Genomic DNA, 17,200 nt, shown 5'->3' on the forward strand with positions numbered 1-17,200 from the left:
TCTCATATTAGAATTTTATAGAAGAAAACCAAGAGATTGGGAAAGATCAGCTTGGAGTGAGCCTGGAGGATCTGAAGCCATTCTGACCCCCTAAACTTTTTTTCCTTGTCTAAAAACGACATCAGTGGCATCAGCAGTCTGTTTAGCCCTTTAGTCAACAGTGAGGGCTACCTAAATAAAAAATATTCTATGAAGGCTCAAGCTCTTGCCAACAACCCTGGATCCTGAGTTCCAAATGTGGCATTGCACTAAGGAAGCAGGGATGAAGGAGCACTGGGGTCAGTATCCTGGAAATGGAAGCTGCTCAGTGGGCAAGTGGTTTATAGAAATCAGGATCTCCCCAAATTGTAGGAATATGAACATGGTAAAGACAGAGAGGTTAGCCAGTGACAGAGAAATACAAACTGAAACAGAGGAAAATAGAATGAAGAGCTGAAATACTCACAGAATCACACAAAGTGAGACACCAATATACTTTATTTATTTCGAAGATAAGATGAATCCATCACTGGTGGCTGGAGCTCTCATGCTGCACTTTCTCCTCACAGAGGTGGGTTAGAATGGGGTGGGCTGTGTTTGGCAGGGGTTGTGGAGATTTGGGATCTGTGTAGATGAGAATTTGGGTTTTATAAGACTGTGGCACCTCTCCCAGCAACGTAGAATCCACCTGTGTAACCTCATCAGATCTATGCCCCCCATCACTCCTATCTTCCTGGAGTATCCTCAGTTTTCCTCTACAAACCTCTCACCTGCATGGCTCCCCAGCTGGGCCTCAGGCCGGTCTCCCCAGAGCAGATGATCAGGATCATTGAGGAAACGTTGGCTGCGCTGGCATGTTAGGCAGGTCTGTACTGTCCAGCGCTGTCCCCTGCATCCTGGGGTTTAAGCAGGGGTGGGGTGGGGAAAGAGTGCCCAGATTTAGGAGAAGAAAAGCTCTCCTTCATCCAATTTTGCCTCCACTGTTTTCCGGTACGAATTCCAACCCTCCCCAACTTTGCATACAAATTTGAGATGTCTTACCCCTGCTTAAAGTCCATCAATTTTTTTGTATCCTTTAAGATAAAGTCCAAAGTCCTTAGAAGTCTCTTTAAGATCTGCCCTGTTTCCTTCTCCAGCCTCATGCTTTAATCTTGCCCACCTCAAACTCCAGGCTCCTAAACTCTGGTCTCCTTGACAGCGCCACAAGCTCTCTTGTCTCAGAGTCCTCACACATGCCTAGAATTTCCATCTCTTCACTCCTTTTGCTTATCATGAACCTCATCACTACTGGTATAAGTAATGTTACCTCCCCAATTAAAGCATTTTTCTACACTATTTTAATTGTTTCTTAGTCTATTCTATCAGACTATAATTTCAATGAGAATAATGTATCTCATACAATACTTGATACACCTTAGAAAGAAAAATCAATATTTGTTGAATGAATGAATGAAAACAGTGATGTGAATCCTGTCCTCCACAATGCAAAATAACACCTATTATTATGTATGGGTGGGTTACCTCTTATAGCAACATCATTTCCCTATTGTCCAGATCTTAGTTTGTCCCAGAGGAGTTACCAATTTAACCCAAAGCTGGAAAATGTCGGCTGCTGCAAATCCCACGCTAGACGCCCATCTAAAGCAAGGAAGGGGATCCCCTCCCCAACCCACTACTGCACCTCAATCACCCCACGTTAGTAGGAGCACTCACGTCTCTGACGCTGGGTGCAGGTGAGGCCAGGGATAAGAAGGGAAGAGCAGCCACGACAGAGGGTCCTCTTCACTGAGGGGTCCCTGTGGGCGGAGGGGGATGGTGATTCGAGCGCCTGCGCTCATTCTCCCCATTTTTCCCACGTCCCGCCCGCCACCAGGCTCCCGGAGCGTCTCACCGCCGCAAGACCAGCCGCTTTGCGATGGTCCTCTCCGTGTGGCAGTAAAACCTCGCCAGTGCCTGGTTCTTGGGGTCCTGCGCAAGGACACAGTGGGCGGCCTAGGGGAGGGAAACCGTCACTCGGTGGCCGGCCAAACCCAGTCGCCTCCCCAAACGCCCCGACGGACTTGCCTGGTACAGGAAGTTTAGCCTCTGGAAGGCCTCTCGGTCCTTTACTGGGCCAGCCATCGACGCTGCACTAGCGCCTCACAAGCGAGCGACCGCAGGTCCTGCGCTCCGATAGCTCCGTCTCGGGCGCCTGCACAAGGCCTCCTGGGAAGTGTAGTTCCTGGGCCTCTCTCAGGGAGATCCTTACTCTGGCGCCACCCTGTGGCCTCACAGACCCAGCTGTTTGTAAACCCATACTCATCCATGCAATCCAAGCCCAGGGCGCCTGAGTTTTGGCTTTCTTCTAGTCTTCCTCAAGCCCATGATCAACTGTACTAGGTAGGAAAGGCTAGTGGAACAGGAGATTATCTTAAACTAGGAAATATTTTCAGGACAGAATACTGGTCTCTTTATGTAGATAGGCTGGGGAGATGGTTATATGCAATTTATACCTGCTAGAACTTCTTCCCTACTCTCCACAAGCCAAAGGTAGATAGATGCCTGGAAGATCTACAGACTGAAGAAACAGAAGTTATACATTCAAAAAAAGCACTGGTACTGGTGGGAGTGAAATTGGAAAGGATCATGAGGGTGGTGGAGGGAGGGAAGTACAGCTTATTCCCATTCCTTTCCACTTACCCAAAAAACATTTCGTGTTATGCAGTGCTAGACACATAGTAGGTGATCCTAGCTAACTCCTAGTCTTAGGTACTGGAGCACAGAAATTTTGACAGCATCTCCTGTCTCTGAAACTCTCCTCTCCCCCAGACCCCTACCCAAGGCATATATTTAACATCCCTTACTCTGACCTCAGTCTCCTGTTTGTTCTGTTTGACATCCTGTGTTTACCTTTGTCTCATAGATAATGACCAGCATTTCCTGAAGTCAAGAGTAGAGGAATGTGGGGTGGAAGGGCATAACATGAATGAACCCTGAGACAGGGAGAGGGCAGAATTAAGTAAGGAGAGAATGAGGCCTCTCTCCCTTCTCAAACCCCATCAGGCCAGGCAGGGAACCAGCCCTTCAGCTCAGAAGAAATGGCCCAAACTTCCTCTGGGACTAATTTCCCAAAGTTCCCTAAATTCAAATGAGGAGTATGTTTAAAATGTAGAGGCCCAGCCCTACCCCAGACTTTGATCAATCACTGAGGATAGCCCCAAGAACATGCACTTTTAACATCAGTGATTCTTACATAACACAAGGCCATTGTCAAATTACCACACAACACAGAGATCACTTCAGTGGATCCTTTGTTCCATGTTATGTTTTACCAACCAAAGCATCTTGCCACAAAGAACCACAGTCAAGGCACAAAGGTAAGAGGAGAGTCTGGACAAAGTCCTGTTGAGGTGGTAGGAGGAAGTGAAACACTCTCAATAAACTGCAGTTTCTTGTCCCAATCTTCTGTGAATCCCTGATCACCCAAGTAGCAGATATTCCAAATCATTTTAGTTTGGTTTGGCATGCATCGCTTTAACCTTTTTTGACAACATATGTACCCTACAAGTTGTTTATTTTGGCCTAATGTTAAAATGATTTACATTCTCTGATAGGGGAAATGGCAAAAGGTGAAGGATGGCAACAAATATGCAAGAGACTGGCTCTTGTGAACACTAGTTCCAGGCCATATGAACATAGGCTAAAGGAGGTTGCCTATGTGACAATTTGCTCTACATACCCTGTCTTCTACCCTGTCCTCAGGGTGAGGAAGACTCCATTTTCCTTCTCCCTTTTTGGCTTGGACACCTTAGCCAAGTAACAAGGCTGACAACTTGGGAGCAGATACTTAGTAACATTCTTTAAGGCCAGGGCTTTGGATAGAAATACCTTTCTCTTTCCTCTAATACTTGACTGTCCTTTCCAGGTCCCCTTGGGAAAGCAGTGAAAGGGTAGACATGTCTTGAGGGGTCTCTGGCACCTCACCTCTGCAGGAGAAAGGTGACTGACCGATTCTTGGAGACAACCAACTCTAAGGAGACAGGCAATAAGCCAGCTTTGCTGAAGGCTGAGGCAGGGACTTGGGTTCTCCTCTCATTTCTTCTCACCCTCTCCTCCCCACATTCCTACCTCTGGCCAATCCTACTCATAATGGCAACTTACTCTGGGAGTAGAAGACCAAAGAAACCCTGTTAGGAATCTGTTCCTTTAGCCCCTTTCCCAACTTCCTTTCTAATCTTCTTGATGCCCAATCTCTGCTCTCAAAAACAAAAAACAAACAAAAAAACTCCTTAACTTCTAGACCCACAAGAGCAACTATCATTCATCTTTATTTTAGTCTAGAGGTACACAGACCCCTCTGATCTTTCTCAACAAATAAGAACCCCTTAAAAGAACGTACAGGGGTTTCTGTTTCCTCTTCTGGTTTTGAGCAAGTCAGACCCTCTCACAGACTTTTTGTTTCTGGAAAAGCCTCTCCTTCCTTCCTAACCTATCCATGTGCAATAGAAAACCTGATGGACTTCAGGGGAGATAACCCCTGGGAACTAATTCCCCACCCTGACGGTTAGGAGAGAGACAGCTGTGTGCTCATCCCAGACCAGTCCTACATACTCCTCCATATAAACCATTCTAGAAACCAAGGTGCTTCTCCTAAACAGTGCAGGACTGGAACCAGGCAGACACGAAGACGTTCCAGCAGGTCACAGGAAGGAAGGCCCATAGCTCTTGACCCTGACTCACCCCAATTATTCCCACATCCCTACCTGTCACTCCCAATCTGTTGGGGGCCTGATTGTAAGTGGTGCAGCATTCTTCCGACCAGCACGGATGCCTGGATAGAAGAGGGGCCAAAGTTTCTCAGTAAAAGTATCAGTAAAGGTGTAGATATGAGAGCGGTCTGTGACATTGTAAAAAGACAGTGTGCCGGCCTCATAGTCTAGGAATATGCCTACCCGTTTGGGTTTCACCTTGATGTGCAAAGGGGTAAAAGGCGTGGTGGTGGCTGCATATTTGTCCCCGTTCCACAGCCGCACCCGCCAGTAGCCAGTCTCAGGGAGTGGAGTCAGCTCGCCCTTTCGGCTTACGGAGTCCCGGCACACGCCCACTGCCCAGTGGGTCTTATCACCCACCTCCACCTCCCAGTAGTGTCGGCCTGAGGTGAAGCCCTCAGTAGCCAGGACACAAGGATAGAAGGTGAATCGCCGTGGTGTGTCAGGGAGATCCCGGAGTCTTGTCTCCACAAACTTGACGCTCTTACGATCTTCGGACAGGACTAGGTTAGGGTGAGCAGTCTCTGGGTCCAGGGTCACATCCGCTGGCGGGAGAAGCCAGAGTGGGGAGCTAGATGAGGATGGGAATAGCTAAATGCCCCTGCCTCACTCTCCCAGCCTGCCTTTACAAACTTGTTTCCTTAAAGGTCCCCAGAACACCATGGTTTGATTAACTTTCTCAATCCATGCTGTCACCTAAGGGAGAGGAGGGAACAACAGCTTCCCTTCTTACCCTGGCCCTAAAGTAAACAGATAATAATCTCAATTCTGCAAGGGCTGATGGTTTAGGCTCCTGCCTTATCCCTTTTTCATCCCCCTGTGACATCATCTCACTGAGTGATGAAGCACAAGTCACAGTCCAAGGGCCAGAAAGGACAGAAAATGTTAAGAAAGATACACAGCAAGACAGCAGTATGGTCCAGGGATAGGGTGACCATGTATCTGGTTTCCTGGAACAGTCCTGGTTTGTGACTATTTTCTCTGAGTAAATATTAATGGCACTCCCTCTCGTTCTCAAAAAGGGACAAGTTTAGGCATATTATTTAACTTCTATGGGTCCCTATTTAGAAAAGTGTGGGCCTAAGAGTAGATGACACCTAAGCTCTGTCACTCACAGTGAGATTGAAAGCCAGGTAAAGGGGTGGGTGTGGCCATGGGCACAAAATGACAGATGGTACAACTGAAGCCCAGATAAAGTGGGACTTAAAGACTTTCTTCTCTGCTGATTTCCTCTGCTAGTTTATTTTTGGGAACAACTCACCAATTAGCTGTTTAAGGATTTTCCTTAGGGCAAAGTACTGTCGGGGGAAATTGCTGAAGTTCTTTTCCAGCTCTATGGACACTGAAGTCACCTCCATGGTCTTCACCTTCTCACATCTAGGAGGGATAGGGAGATAGGGGAAGAAAGGGCAGGGTCAGGGGAAGCTCCAGCTGAGTGAGTATGCAGATATTGTCATATTTAGGGAGAAACTAAAATTCTCCATCCTCCCATTTTCTCCCTCCTCCCTGAAGACAAGTACTTACTGCTTTCTTTTGCCAATCTATGGAGAGCCATAGGGTCCCCTGGACAGAGTCTTATTTTAAGAATGAGTCTCAGAACTTTCTGGGGGTATTGCTGTATTTCATGCAAATGGGTAATCACCCTCCCCACTCTCCCAACCCCTTCCTTTGTCTGTCTTGTTTGGACACATTTCCACCCATGGACAAAGGTAGCATCTGGTTCTACATTACCTTGGTTTCTTCCTTACCAAGTTAGTCCTGATGCTCAATGGGGAAATGGTAATGTACTCTTACTCCCAATGATTTGCTCTCTAACAGCCTTCATGGACGCAATGAACCTTCTCCCACATCCTATCCAGACACTGTGTGACTTTCCCATCATTCTCCCCTACTCCTTACTGTACCCTTGGTTTCTAAGCCAAGACCTAACTCACTCAAAGAGATGCAAGAATCACTTACTTTTCCAGGGTACTTTTGACATCCTAGAGGGAAGGAGAAAAGAAAGCAATATTGGTCCTGGTAGTCAAGGGTCCTAAAGGCAAAAGGTTCCCCCTCCTCCCCAAAATTCTAGATCTATAAAATAGGAATAGGGCAATCTGAGGGTCAAAATGCAAAGGGAAGAGCTCCAGAGGGATCAGAGTACATCTTTCCCAATCTGATCTCTGTTTTCAACTTTTGGATAGCATCAAGCTTGGTAATTTATATCACTTCCAAATGGTTTCTTGTGTGTTTGTCTTGCTCCTCAAGGACACTGGGAGCTCAATGCAAGGGACAGGGATTGTGTCTGCTCTATACTCTGTCCCCCAAGTACCAACCACACACCTGTCTCCTTGAGGATCAGTACAGACTGGTGGCATTGGAATGAATCACTTTCCTGTTGTTGTTGTTGTTATCCCCATCTGGTACTGGTTAATAAACATTGATAATTGTGTGCCAATCCTGATTTTTGAATACTTGGGGTCCAGAAGACAAAGAAGACAAATCTTTGCCCCCCAAGGATTTCCCAGTTTAATGTGGAAGGCAGAACACACATACATGAAAGGACACAAGAATAAGTACCAAGCAATACATAACATGCAGATAAATGTACAATGAAGCCTCACTGATTCAAATGCTGGTAATCTGATCTCTAAAAAGAGATATGTTTCCTACAACCTTGCTAACACCATTCATCTGCTTAAAGAACAAATTATTTCAAACATTTTAGAGTCATTATTTACATAGCAAAAGTTAATATATTATTTATACATAATTTCAAGTGTCCTTCAAACTAGGTTTCTATTTTTTTGTTTGTTTGTTTGTTTTTAGCACTAGGTAAATCAAGTTCCAGGACCTAAAAGTAATGGCAACTGCATTCACATAATTTTTAATGTATAGTTTTTTCACTGATTCAGACTAGATTTCCCTCCTTTCAAAGGAGTGAATTTTTTCTTTGGTACAAATTAAGCACATATTGTTCACAAGACATAAGAACACAGAAATGATTAGAAGGGGATGGGAGAAATCAGAAGAAGACTTTCTGTAGAAAAAGATCCTTTGAGTATGTCTGGAAGAAAGAACTGGATTAGAGAAGCAGAGCAGGAGGGTGAGCATCCCAGGTTGACAGAATGGCCTGTGCAAAGCTATACTGCACTTGACCTGAGAGGCTATACAGGGGCAAAGGTCGAACCTTAAGCATCTCGAAGCCCGACTGTAAGCACTTGCCCTCCACCTCAGCAGCCAAGTGGGCCAGGTCCCGGCGCCTGTCTCCAAGGTGAGCAGCATTTTCTCGGAGGCGCTGTAGAATGTCCTGTTCCTCCTCCTCCAGGCGTGAAAGCAACATCTGCTGTTCTTCATCCAGCCGCCTATGAAGCTCTTCAAATTCCTTTAAGATCTGTTGTCGGCGACACTCCACTAGTCTCTAAGAAAATAGGGAAAGCATTATACTTAACAGGGCCAGTGGGGCATAAGGGAGCCTTTCCCTACCCACCATGTGTATGAATTAACAGATTTCCAGTGTCATTGCAAATACTCTAACAGGACACTCATGTTTCTCTCCATTGAAATCTCCTCTAAGTAATGGCTCCATCCCCATTATCACCCCTACTGGTGACTTGGGAGTGAAGACTACTGGGGAGATTAAAAAAAAATCAGTGTTTAAAAAAATTTTAATTTTAGGGGTGCCTGAGTGGCTCAGTCAGTTAAGTGTCCAACTCTTGACTTCAGCTCAGGTCATGATCTCATGGTTCATGAGGTCAAGCCCCACATAGGGCTCTGTGGCGGCAACACAGAGCCTGCTTGGGATTCTGTCCCCTGCTCTCTGTCCCTCCCCTGCTTGCTCTCTGTCTTTCTTTCAAATAAAAATAAACTTTAAAAAAATTATTTGAAAAAATATTTAATTTTCTTTATTAAATTAACTTCTAAAAAAGCTATACTTCTGGTTTGGTGAAAAAAATGCAAGATATAAGAACTCAATAATATAGAGACATCTATTATTATGGATATAAGAAATTTTTGCTAGTTCCAATGCTAAAGTTATAGCTAATGAAATTTATCAAGAAAAGGAAAATAATAAATACTGGGAAGTTGGAGACCAGATGATCATCATTTGTATATTGCTAGACATCTACCCACTAAAAACCAGAGACCAACTGGAAAAGTATCAGAATCAGTAAGATTTTAGTTATGAGTTGTTACCAAATATATACAGTTGACTGTTGAACAACATGACTTTGAACTGTGAGAGTCCACTTATACACAGAATTTTTTGGTTCAATATGGTATAGTACCATAAAGGTATTTTCTTTTCCTTACGATTTTCTCAGTAAGTTTCCTTTCTCTAGCTCACTTTATTGTGAGAATATAGTATACAATACAAACATATAAAATAGGTATTAATCACTTTTTATGTCATCACTAATGCTTCTGGTCAACAGTAGGCTATTAAGAATTAAGTTTTTGGGGAGTTGAAAGTTATATGCTGATTTTTGACTGGACTGGGGTTGGCACCCCTAACTTTGTTGTTCAAGGGTCAACTGTATATAGATTTCAGGGAATAACATGTTAATAGTTTCAAGTCACTTCAGACAACTGACAGTTCCCATCCCAGGAATAGGTTCCAGAAATTTGTTAGTGAATTATATATTGAAATTTGACATTTTTCTCTCAGCTACCACACAGACTTAAACCTTTAACATTCCTGAAATTTGATAATATGGGACTAAAACACCAGCCATAATACTTTCTGAGGGTTATTAGCAAGCACATCCTTCCTTCTCTACCTCCACTGCAACAAGTGATCCGCTCAGACATATTCTCCAAGTGTCATATGACTGATGGGGAGAAATAAACCCAACAGGGAAGCAAGAGAGAAGCAGAGATTGGGACTCTGGAAGTAAAATGCAGATAGAAATTGAAAGGTACGGCTGAGGGTGAATACAGAGGGGCTGCAAAGCCTTACAAGCCTGGTGTTTCTGGATTTCAAGCTAATTCTCAGCAGAGGCTGGCTAGCTCCAGTTCTAGAGTTGCTGCTTCCCATTCTACTGCTGCCTTCTCAGGTACACACTGGAACAAAATATATTCTTAACACATTTACTCTGTGAAAATTAATAAAAGGAAACCTGGCTAAAATGGTCAGGTTGCCAGCAGGGGGAGCACTCACGCCCCACCACTGGTCAACTGTTATCCCAACAGGTAGAGATGTACCTTATAGGTCCATACTACCTTACTACACCAGCAGGAGGAAGAAAGGTTTTCTTTTTGCAGTCAACAAGCCCAGCCAATGATAGACTGTCACAACCTAGCCAATAAGAAGTCACTATACTTTGAACTCCGAGTTTACTCCAAGGATTTTCTTCCCAATCCCCGCCTTTCCTATATAAAAGAGTGGTCCTCTCCTTTGTTCTCTGGACTTGCCTATGGTTTTGCCTTAACTTGCTTGTCCTGAATTGCAGTTCTCTACTATTCCTGAATAAACTCAATTATGCTGATAAAATAACTGAATTTTATTTCTAAGGTTACCAACCCTTGAAATACAACCTTTTTTCCTGTGTGTGTGTGTGTGTGTGTGTGTGTGTGTGTGTATGTGTGTGTCTGTGTGTCTACATGTGTGTCTATGTTGAGAGGTGATGTATGGGTAGAATTTAGGATTAATAACTATGTTTAATAGGAAGCCAAAGGGGTCTCTCTTATATAATCCCATCATTCTTCTCTTTTTTTTTCCCACTCTATAGTTGTATGGCAGTGGTTCTTAATGAAGGTGTTACTTCCCACTAGGGATATTTTAGAAACAAGGGGCATCTTTTTGTTTGCCATAATAGGGGGTACTCTGGTGGGCTGCTAGCACTCCAATGTGTGAGATGACCCTGCAACATGCACAGTCCTGCATCATTTTCTATGTTCTGCTGGATATTCAAAAACATAGGCCTAGACTTAAATGCCATTTTATACATAAACAGAGTAATTCTTACCCAATTTTAATATACCTGATTTTTTCAGAAACAGCTGAATAAAACTAAGACTGTATTTTGTTTTTCTTAGAACTTTATCAAAAGTTACTTATCATTTGAAAAATTATGTCATTAAGAGCTAAGCTGCTTGTGGTGCTTGTCAACATTACTACGCAATTACCTGAGTCTGAATTTGTATTTGTTGCATTGTTGATGGTGTCACAGAGAGATGCAAGGATAAAACTATATTGTGGTGTCTTTCAGGATAGTAATGCCCAAATATTTACATACCAGATTTTATTATAAATCACTTTCCTCTATGTTGTGTGTGTGTGTGTGTGTGTGTGTGTGTGTGTGTGTGTTTGGGCATAATAATCTCTTTTTAAAATTATGCAGATAAGTTATTTTATCTATAATTTCCACTTCAGCATGGTTAATTACAAATTATTTATTTTTAAAAGGGGCATTGGGTCTGATTCTGGAAATAGGGATGAGGGAGAGGTTTCGGAGAATTCAAATGGTTACAAAAGGAATGTTGGTGGTAGTTTCAGAGACCACTGAATTTTTAAAAATACCACAGTTCTGTTCAAGCATTTAAAAGGTTTTTAAAAATTTTTATTCCCCTCTTTATTCTTTACCTTTAGGAAGGTGATCAACAGGAACAGGAAAGTTAATGACTGGGAATAAGCTTCGTTTTCACATATTTTAAGTTTCTCAGGAGCCCTCCAAAAGAACAAAGAACTTTTTTTTAAAGTTCACCTTTGCAATCAAAATTAATTAATATTTTAAAAGTTCAAAATCTTGTTTTATTCAAATATATAAAGGACTAAGGTAATACTTAGTAATACTTAATAATACTTGCTTTCTGTCAAAATGTTGTCATTGTTAAAAAATTAGTGTTCCTACTATTTTCAAAGTTGTGTTTAATCTCTGGTGATCCCTAAATCTCAACTCCAAAAGCGAATTATTTCTTCTGGAAGCTTTTAATGAGGTCAAATTTCTATGTTGTCTTCTTATGAATTTGCAACTGTGCTTTTTGTGCCATGTCATTATCTGTTTTCTCTACTTGACTGTAAGCTTAAGCAGGACAGGGACTGTGTGTTTGCTCATCATTGTTCCCCAGTGTCAAACACAGAATTTGGCCTATACTGGAAACTTAATACATATTTATAGATTCATGCAGAGCTAATATCCCTGATTTTGTCCCATACTGGCTATGTGATCTTGGACTAGAACTTATCCAAGTTGTTTCCTCCTGTGATAACTAGGGGTAATAATACTCACTTTACAAGAGATCTAAGTTCACCCTTGCTAAAGATGACCTTCAGGACTTCCTTCCCTTTGTCTGACAGCTCATCTAGGTCCCACTAAAACTTAACACAACCCTGTACATTTGGAATGTCATGGACACCCAATGAATTAACACACAGGACTCAATAAACAGTTATTACTGCCACTATTAGGAATTGTTCACTGTCCAATAAAATAAGACAGTTACCAAAATATCATGCTACAACTATGGTAATACATGAAACAGAAGTAAAATTATATGAAAATTAAGAAAATCAATTTCTGAAGGGTCAAGAAAGGCTACATAGGAAGTGGCTTTTATCCTGCCTGAAGGACAGATAGGATCCTACAGATGTAGGGTAGACAGGGGAACAGTCTAGGAATGAACCAACATCATCTAGCATACCTGAGCTTACTTAAGAGAATGTAGTCCTAAAAGTCACTGGGCATTTTTGTGAGCTCTTGGTCAGTTGCTTCTTTCTTCCACCCCAGTGAGCCTTCCAAATTCTCCTCTCCTCAATCCCTCTAAGAAACTCCTATCCCTGCTCTCTCCCTGCCTCTCTTCCTGTTTTACAAGAAAAAAGACCAATGCGCATGAACTCCCTCAACTTGTCAGATGTAAAATATTCTGTCCATCCTTCCTTCACCTCTTACATCCTTCTCTACAATACTTAATTCATGACAAATACTTTAATGCAATGTTTAATGACAAAGAAGCCTAACAAAATACCATTGTATTTAAGAGAAAAGCAGTTTTCCAATGAATCAGAACTGGTGGATTAAATAATGTATGGTTAATTGACTGCAAAGCAGCCCAAATGGAATCACCTGCCTTTACCTTGAGCTCTCCAGGCTTCTTCTCCTCAGAGGACTTGCAGCGGGTGATCTCCTGCAATTTCTGCTCCAGGGGCTCCAGGCACTTCTGCAGTTTTTCCTGAGGGTGGGAAGTGGGAGAGGTGGGATTTTGGGGTGGCTGGCATATCCTACATTCAGAGGTTAACCCATTAGTTTGAAACCATTTGTTTGCTTCCTGTCTATCTCACCACCTCTTGATCCCACTTCTTTCTTTGTCATTTGGGGTGTCAACTTTTGGTCCCTCCTCCTGCAACCAGTCTGTCCCCATCATCTTCCTTGCTCACCAAGAACTTTCCTCTCACTGAATCTCACAGTTGTCCAGCTGTCACCAACTCCGTGTCCTTCCCCAATCCTGTCATTTTGTTACTCAAGTGACTGCCTATTATGGTCAAAGTGACTTTCTGTATTCTGATAGTCTTCTTTAAACTTGTCCTCTCATCCAACTCTAACCACCTGCAAATAAATCCGTATTACTTACACTGTAGACTACTTTAAATCTTGCTTCCAAGATTTTATTAACATAATTAAGCAAAATACTTGATACAGTGCTAACATATTAAAATCTTTAGTTCCTACTACTTGAACATTTACCCTGTGTCCCAGCAGTACTTAAATCAGATGCCACATTATCCATTATCTGGGAAGATGCAAACATCTTAGTCTGGTGGGGATCAGTGTAAACTGATGTTATCTATTCCCAATACCAATGGGAAAATAAGGAACATTTTGAGCAGGGGGATAGAATGAAACCAGACTAGGGGCACCTGGGTGGCTCAGTTGGTTGAGTGTCCAACTTCGGCTCAGGTCATGCTCTCACGGTCTGTGGGTTTGAGCCCCGCATCAGGCTCTGTGCTGACAGCTCAGAGCGTGGAGCCTGCTTCCGATCCTGTGTCTCCCTCTCTCTCTGCCTCTCCCCAACTCTCACTTTGTCTCACTCTGTCTCTCGAAAATAAATGTAAAAAAAAAAAAAATGAAACCAGACTACTTTTCAGTTTTTCCTAAGTTTGATAATCTCCAAGTGGTTTCATTCATTTATATAATACATTACAACACCACACATATCCCCATGCTTGGGGATAACTGATTAGATGTACTCTGTGCCCTCTGTGTTTGTAGCTCTGAGGGGACTAGAGAGTAAAGACCAGTTATGGTCTTGCTGTTAGGAGCTTAGGATCCTTTACCTAGGGAGTCTCCCATCTTCTGTGCTCCTCCCTCATGCCCCATGTTGGCATCATGTGTGTGGTTCCCCACCTTGTACTCCTGTGTGGCATCATCCAGTGGCACGACGGTGTGGGCCCGGTGGGTGTGGGAAATTGCACATATCAAGCATACAGCCTCCTGGTCCTCATAGCAGAAAAGGCTGAGGGCCTCATGGTGCTGGGGGCAGAGGCTCTCATCTCGGATCTTCCGCTTGACAGCCTGGAGCTGCTTGGCAATTTCCACCATGCTGCCTAGCTGTCGATTAGGCCGGAGACTGCGGTAGCGAGATGTTTTTCGACAGACAGGACAAGGGAAGTCCCTCTCTAGGTCCTCCCACCAGCGGGTGATGCAAGCTTTGCAGAAGTTGTGCCCACACTCAATGATGACAGGCTCCTTCAGATACTCCAGGCAGACAGAGCAACTCGCCTCCACCTGTAAGTTCTCCAGAGCTGCAGCTGTGGAGGCTGCAGAGGCTCCAGCCTCTAACAGACTTGTTTCTGCCATTATTTAACTTAGGGATGAAAAGGGGGCAGAGAAAGAAAAATATTAGTTGGAGGTTTAATTTTTTTGTGTCCCTGGACTGGCATATACTCCCATGATAAATCCTAACTCCAGTTAGCCCCATCTTGGTATTTTACATTTTCTCTTCCACTAGATACAACCTCTCTTTTGTTTCTCTATTTCCAAACCTTGTGACTCCCAACCATCAATCTAATTTTTTTTCCTGTTCAGCAAACTGACACCCAACCACCAATCTCTTTTGTCTTTTACCTCTGCTTTCTCTTATTAGAGGCTTCTTTCAACTCTAGCCCAGCACACTTCTTCTGATCCAGGCTCAGTACACATGTATCTTAAAAGCAGACCATTGTATCCCTACTAGATATAGTTTTCTAATAGTGAGAAAGGATCTTGGGAAAGTGAAACATGCCATAAAAGTCCAAGTATTAAGATTTCTTAACTATATTTTAAAGTTTAATGTTACAGAAGAGTTTTATTACAATAGCCCCCTGGAGCATAGGCTTCTCTGCCATTGTCCTCTGTTTCAAGGGTAATAAAAGGAATATTAGGCAAGGGTAACAATCTCTTCTTTTCAGGAAAACTTGAAATTATTCTTCCCTTTATTAGAGTAGTCTAGGGGAAGTGTGTCTTCTTCTTGGAATGACATTATTCACCCAACATCTCATTTATTTGAGTGCACTTAGACATTTAGGACTGCTGAAAGTGATTAATATGTGGCAACTACACTAAAGAGTATATACTTCTTGAAAGTATATACTTCTTGAAAAGAAGGCTGACAAGTCTATCCTAAATATTCAGCAGTGACTGGAGTTTTGAAATAGCTACTGATAACTAATACCTTGGATGTACTGTGCCTCCAACTAGTAGGTTCTGGAGTGGCTGGGAATTAGAGAAAGAGGCAATTAAAGTCTCCCTCAAGTTAAGGCTCAAAATGTTGGAAATGCATCAAAGAGATTTATAAAGCTGGTCCCCCACTCCTTCCTTGAAAATCACCACTTTTATCGATGAAACCATGGATTTCTCTATCCACCCTCCCTTCCAACAGAAGAAAGGAAATTTAGTAGGTCTAAGTGCTAAGAAAGAAGTGGCCATGTGGTGAATAGGGTTAACAATGATTACTGTATATATTGTTGTTGGCACACATGAAAAGTGTTTAATTTGGAGTTGGAGCTGATACCTTATTTGGACCTGAATTCTTTCCTCAACTAGGAGAGAAGTTGAGTTAGATGATTTTTCTTTACCGAAGAGAATCCAACTAGTGAACCTGTCCCTTTTTTCTAGAAATTAGGTGGTCTCCTCACCTGGGGTAAGTTGAACTGTATGCAGAGTTAGGGACCAGGATGGATCTAGACTGGCAAAGAAGTGGTGTGAAAGAGAAATGGGGAAAAGGTTAGGGATGCATAGAGAGGACTTGGAGTTACAGCCATAGTGAGGCCTCGGGTGCCTCCAGGTTGGTAATTTCTTTCCCTCTATTCCTTGTGTCTCAGTAGAAGGGCAAACTTGAGGGACGTCCTCATTTTGTTTCTACCACTGTCCGGGGTCCCACCTTGCGACCCTCTCCTGAGCGTCGTCCACAACTCATGCCCACCCTCGTCTCCATCTTCTCTCGCCAGATCTGGCGTAGGGGGATTGGAGAAGGGGAGAGGAAACGTCGTGGTTGACAGGGAGGGAGGAATGCGTGTCCAGGTGAGGAGAAGGTGTGACGTGAAGGTGGGATGCCCGCCGCTATGACGCAGCCGAGGCCCGCGGTGACGGCGTCAGAGTTTCACCCGGGGAGGCGAGCGGCAGCGGGACGGGGGAACGGCGGGGTAGCCAAGCAACGCCGGACGCGCTGACGTCGCCGGGGCGGCAAAACGTCCGCCCGGGCCCGAGGCGGGCGGAGGCAGCTGTGGTTACGTGCGGGGGGCCGGTGACGCAGTCGCGGGGCGCTGGGACGCGGCGTGCCGAGCCGGCCGGCGGGGGCAGGCCCCAGGGCCCGGGCGCGGCAGCGGGACAGCACCTACCTTCCCGGCTTCAGGTCCGGGAGTGCGGGGCGCGGAGCCGCCGGAGCGCTGCCTCCCTCCTTCCTCCTCCCCCCGCCCCCGCCCCGCAGCGCGACACACAATACTCGCCGGAAGCGGAAGCCGCGCCGAGAGGCTCGTGTCAGTGGAAGCCTTGGTGTCGGCTGGCGGCCGCCGCAAGGCCTAGCAGTGCCTGCGGAGAAGGAGAAGGAGGGGGGTCAGAGGTGAGAAACAGCTGGAGGAATCAAGAGCGAGAAGGGACCCGGAGGGGCAGGTGGCCGAAATGCGGTCGTTCAGGTGACCCGAGGAATCCTCAGGAGAAAGAGGGCCGCGCATGCGCCTGGTTGAGCGCTGAAGCCCCATTGCCCGCAGGGCGCCGATGGGTGCCAGAGACCGCTGCAGTCCCACTCGGGCTGCGGGCCCCGGCTCTGGCCACGCTTGCTGGTCCCGGGTGGGACTGGGAGCCGCTGGGGGCAGGGCAAGGGAGGTTGCGGACTTTGAGCTACACTTATCCTCTCTTCAGGCCAGTCCAGGGAGAAGGTGGCTAGCTGAGGCGGCGGCCAGTTACGTGGCGGACCTGCAAGTTTCAGCTGTCACGTCACTTCCGACTGGTTGAGTTTTAGCCTTTTAACATTACAGGATTAGGTAAATTGTCCCTGCCGTGGGCTTCAAATGCTCCTCG

At 44.6% G+C, this 17,200-nt stretch overlaps 3 protein-coding genes across 6 annotated transcripts in view; 1 reads left to right on the top strand and 2 right to left on the bottom strand.

Moving 5' to 3' along the window:
• Nucleotides 1–459: 459 nt before the first annotated feature.
• Nucleotides 460–4,695, bottom strand: RPP21 (ribonuclease P/MRP subunit p21). The gene is made up of 5 exons (XM_047101368.1): nt 2,044–4,695; nt 1,871–1,971; nt 1,693–1,775; nt 750–875; nt 460–603 (listed from the first exon to the last, which is right to left on the bottom strand). Exons 1-5 carry the CDS (start codon nt 2,098–2,100, stop codon nt 506–508), a joined length of 465 nt encoding a protein of 154 aa, XP_046957324.1. The 5' UTR covers nt 2,101–4,695; the 3' UTR covers nt 460–505.
• On the bottom strand, nt 3,253–16,598 carry TRIM39 (tripartite motif containing 39). 4 transcript variants are annotated; one of them, XM_047101364.1, is made up of 7 exons: nt 16,522–16,598; nt 14,051–14,510; nt 12,783–12,878; nt 7,897–8,127; nt 6,687–6,709; nt 5,989–6,104; nt 3,253–5,272 (listed from the first exon to the last, which is right to left on the bottom strand). In XM_047101364.1, exons 2-7 carry the CDS (start codon nt 14,501–14,503, stop codon nt 4,725–4,727), a joined length of 1,467 nt encoding a protein of 488 aa, XP_046957320.1. In that variant the 5' UTR covers nt 14,504–14,510; nt 16,522–16,598; the 3' UTR covers nt 3,253–4,724. The 4 variants fall into 4 exon arrangements, with proteins under 4 accessions (XP_046957320.1, XP_046957323.1, XP_046957322.1 ...); XM_047101367.1 differs by lacking the exon at nt 16,522–16,598 and having other exon boundaries at nt 3,253–4,789; nt 5,088–5,272; nt 14,051–16,514; XM_047101366.1 differs by lacking the exon at nt 16,522–16,598 and adding an exon at nt 16,065–16,512.
• Nucleotides 16,246–17,200, top strand: part of LOC124529211 (collagen alpha-2(I) chain-like) — a 29,156-nt gene continuing 28,201 nt past the window's right edge. Inside the window, exons 1-2 of the mRNA XM_047103059.1 lie at nt 16,246–16,334; nt 16,437–16,742. Of these exons, the coding sequence (XP_046959015.1) occupies nt 16,246–16,334; nt 16,437–16,742 (395 nt within the window). The remainder of the gene's footprint in view (nt 16,335–16,436; nt 16,743–17,200) is intronic.

The sequence above is a fragment of the Lynx rufus genome, unplaced genomic scaffold (assembly GCF_022079265.1).
Source record: "Lynx rufus isolate CCGP_SWC_20201006 ecotype Redwood Valley unplaced genomic scaffold, mLynRuf1.p SCAF_6, whole genome shotgun sequence".
Taxonomy (NCBI): Eukaryota; Metazoa; Chordata; class Mammalia; order Carnivora; family Felidae; genus Lynx; species Lynx rufus.

Excerpts from the sequence above, each read along its gene's own strand:
- TRIM39 (XM_047101364.1), bottom strand. The coding sequence starts at position 14,503 with ATGGCAGAAACAAGTCTGTTAGAGGCTGGAGCCTCTGCAGCCTCCACA. Across the intron at positions 6,710-7,896 it reads CGGGCTTCGAGATGCTTAAG|GATGTCAAAAGTACCCTGGA; the intron begins GTTCGACCTTTG and ends CCTTCCCTCTAG. Across the intron at positions 6,105-6,686 it reads GTCAAAAGTACCCTGGAAAA|ATGTGAGAAGGTGAAGACCA; the intron begins GTAAGTGATTCT and ends TATCCCTCCTAG.
- RPP21 (XM_047101368.1), bottom strand. The coding sequence starts at position 2,100 with ATGGCTGGCCCAGTAAAGGACCGAGAGGCCTTCCAGAGGCTAAACTTC. Across the intron at positions 1,776-1,870 it reads AAGCGGCTGGTCTTGCGGCG|GGACCCCTCAGTGAAGAGGA; the intron begins GTGAGACGCTCC and ends CTCCGCCCACAG. Across the intron at positions 876-1,692 it reads CTGCACCCAGCGTCAGAGAC|GATGCAGGGGACAGCGCTGG; the intron begins GTGAGTGCTCCT and ends CTTAAACCCCAG.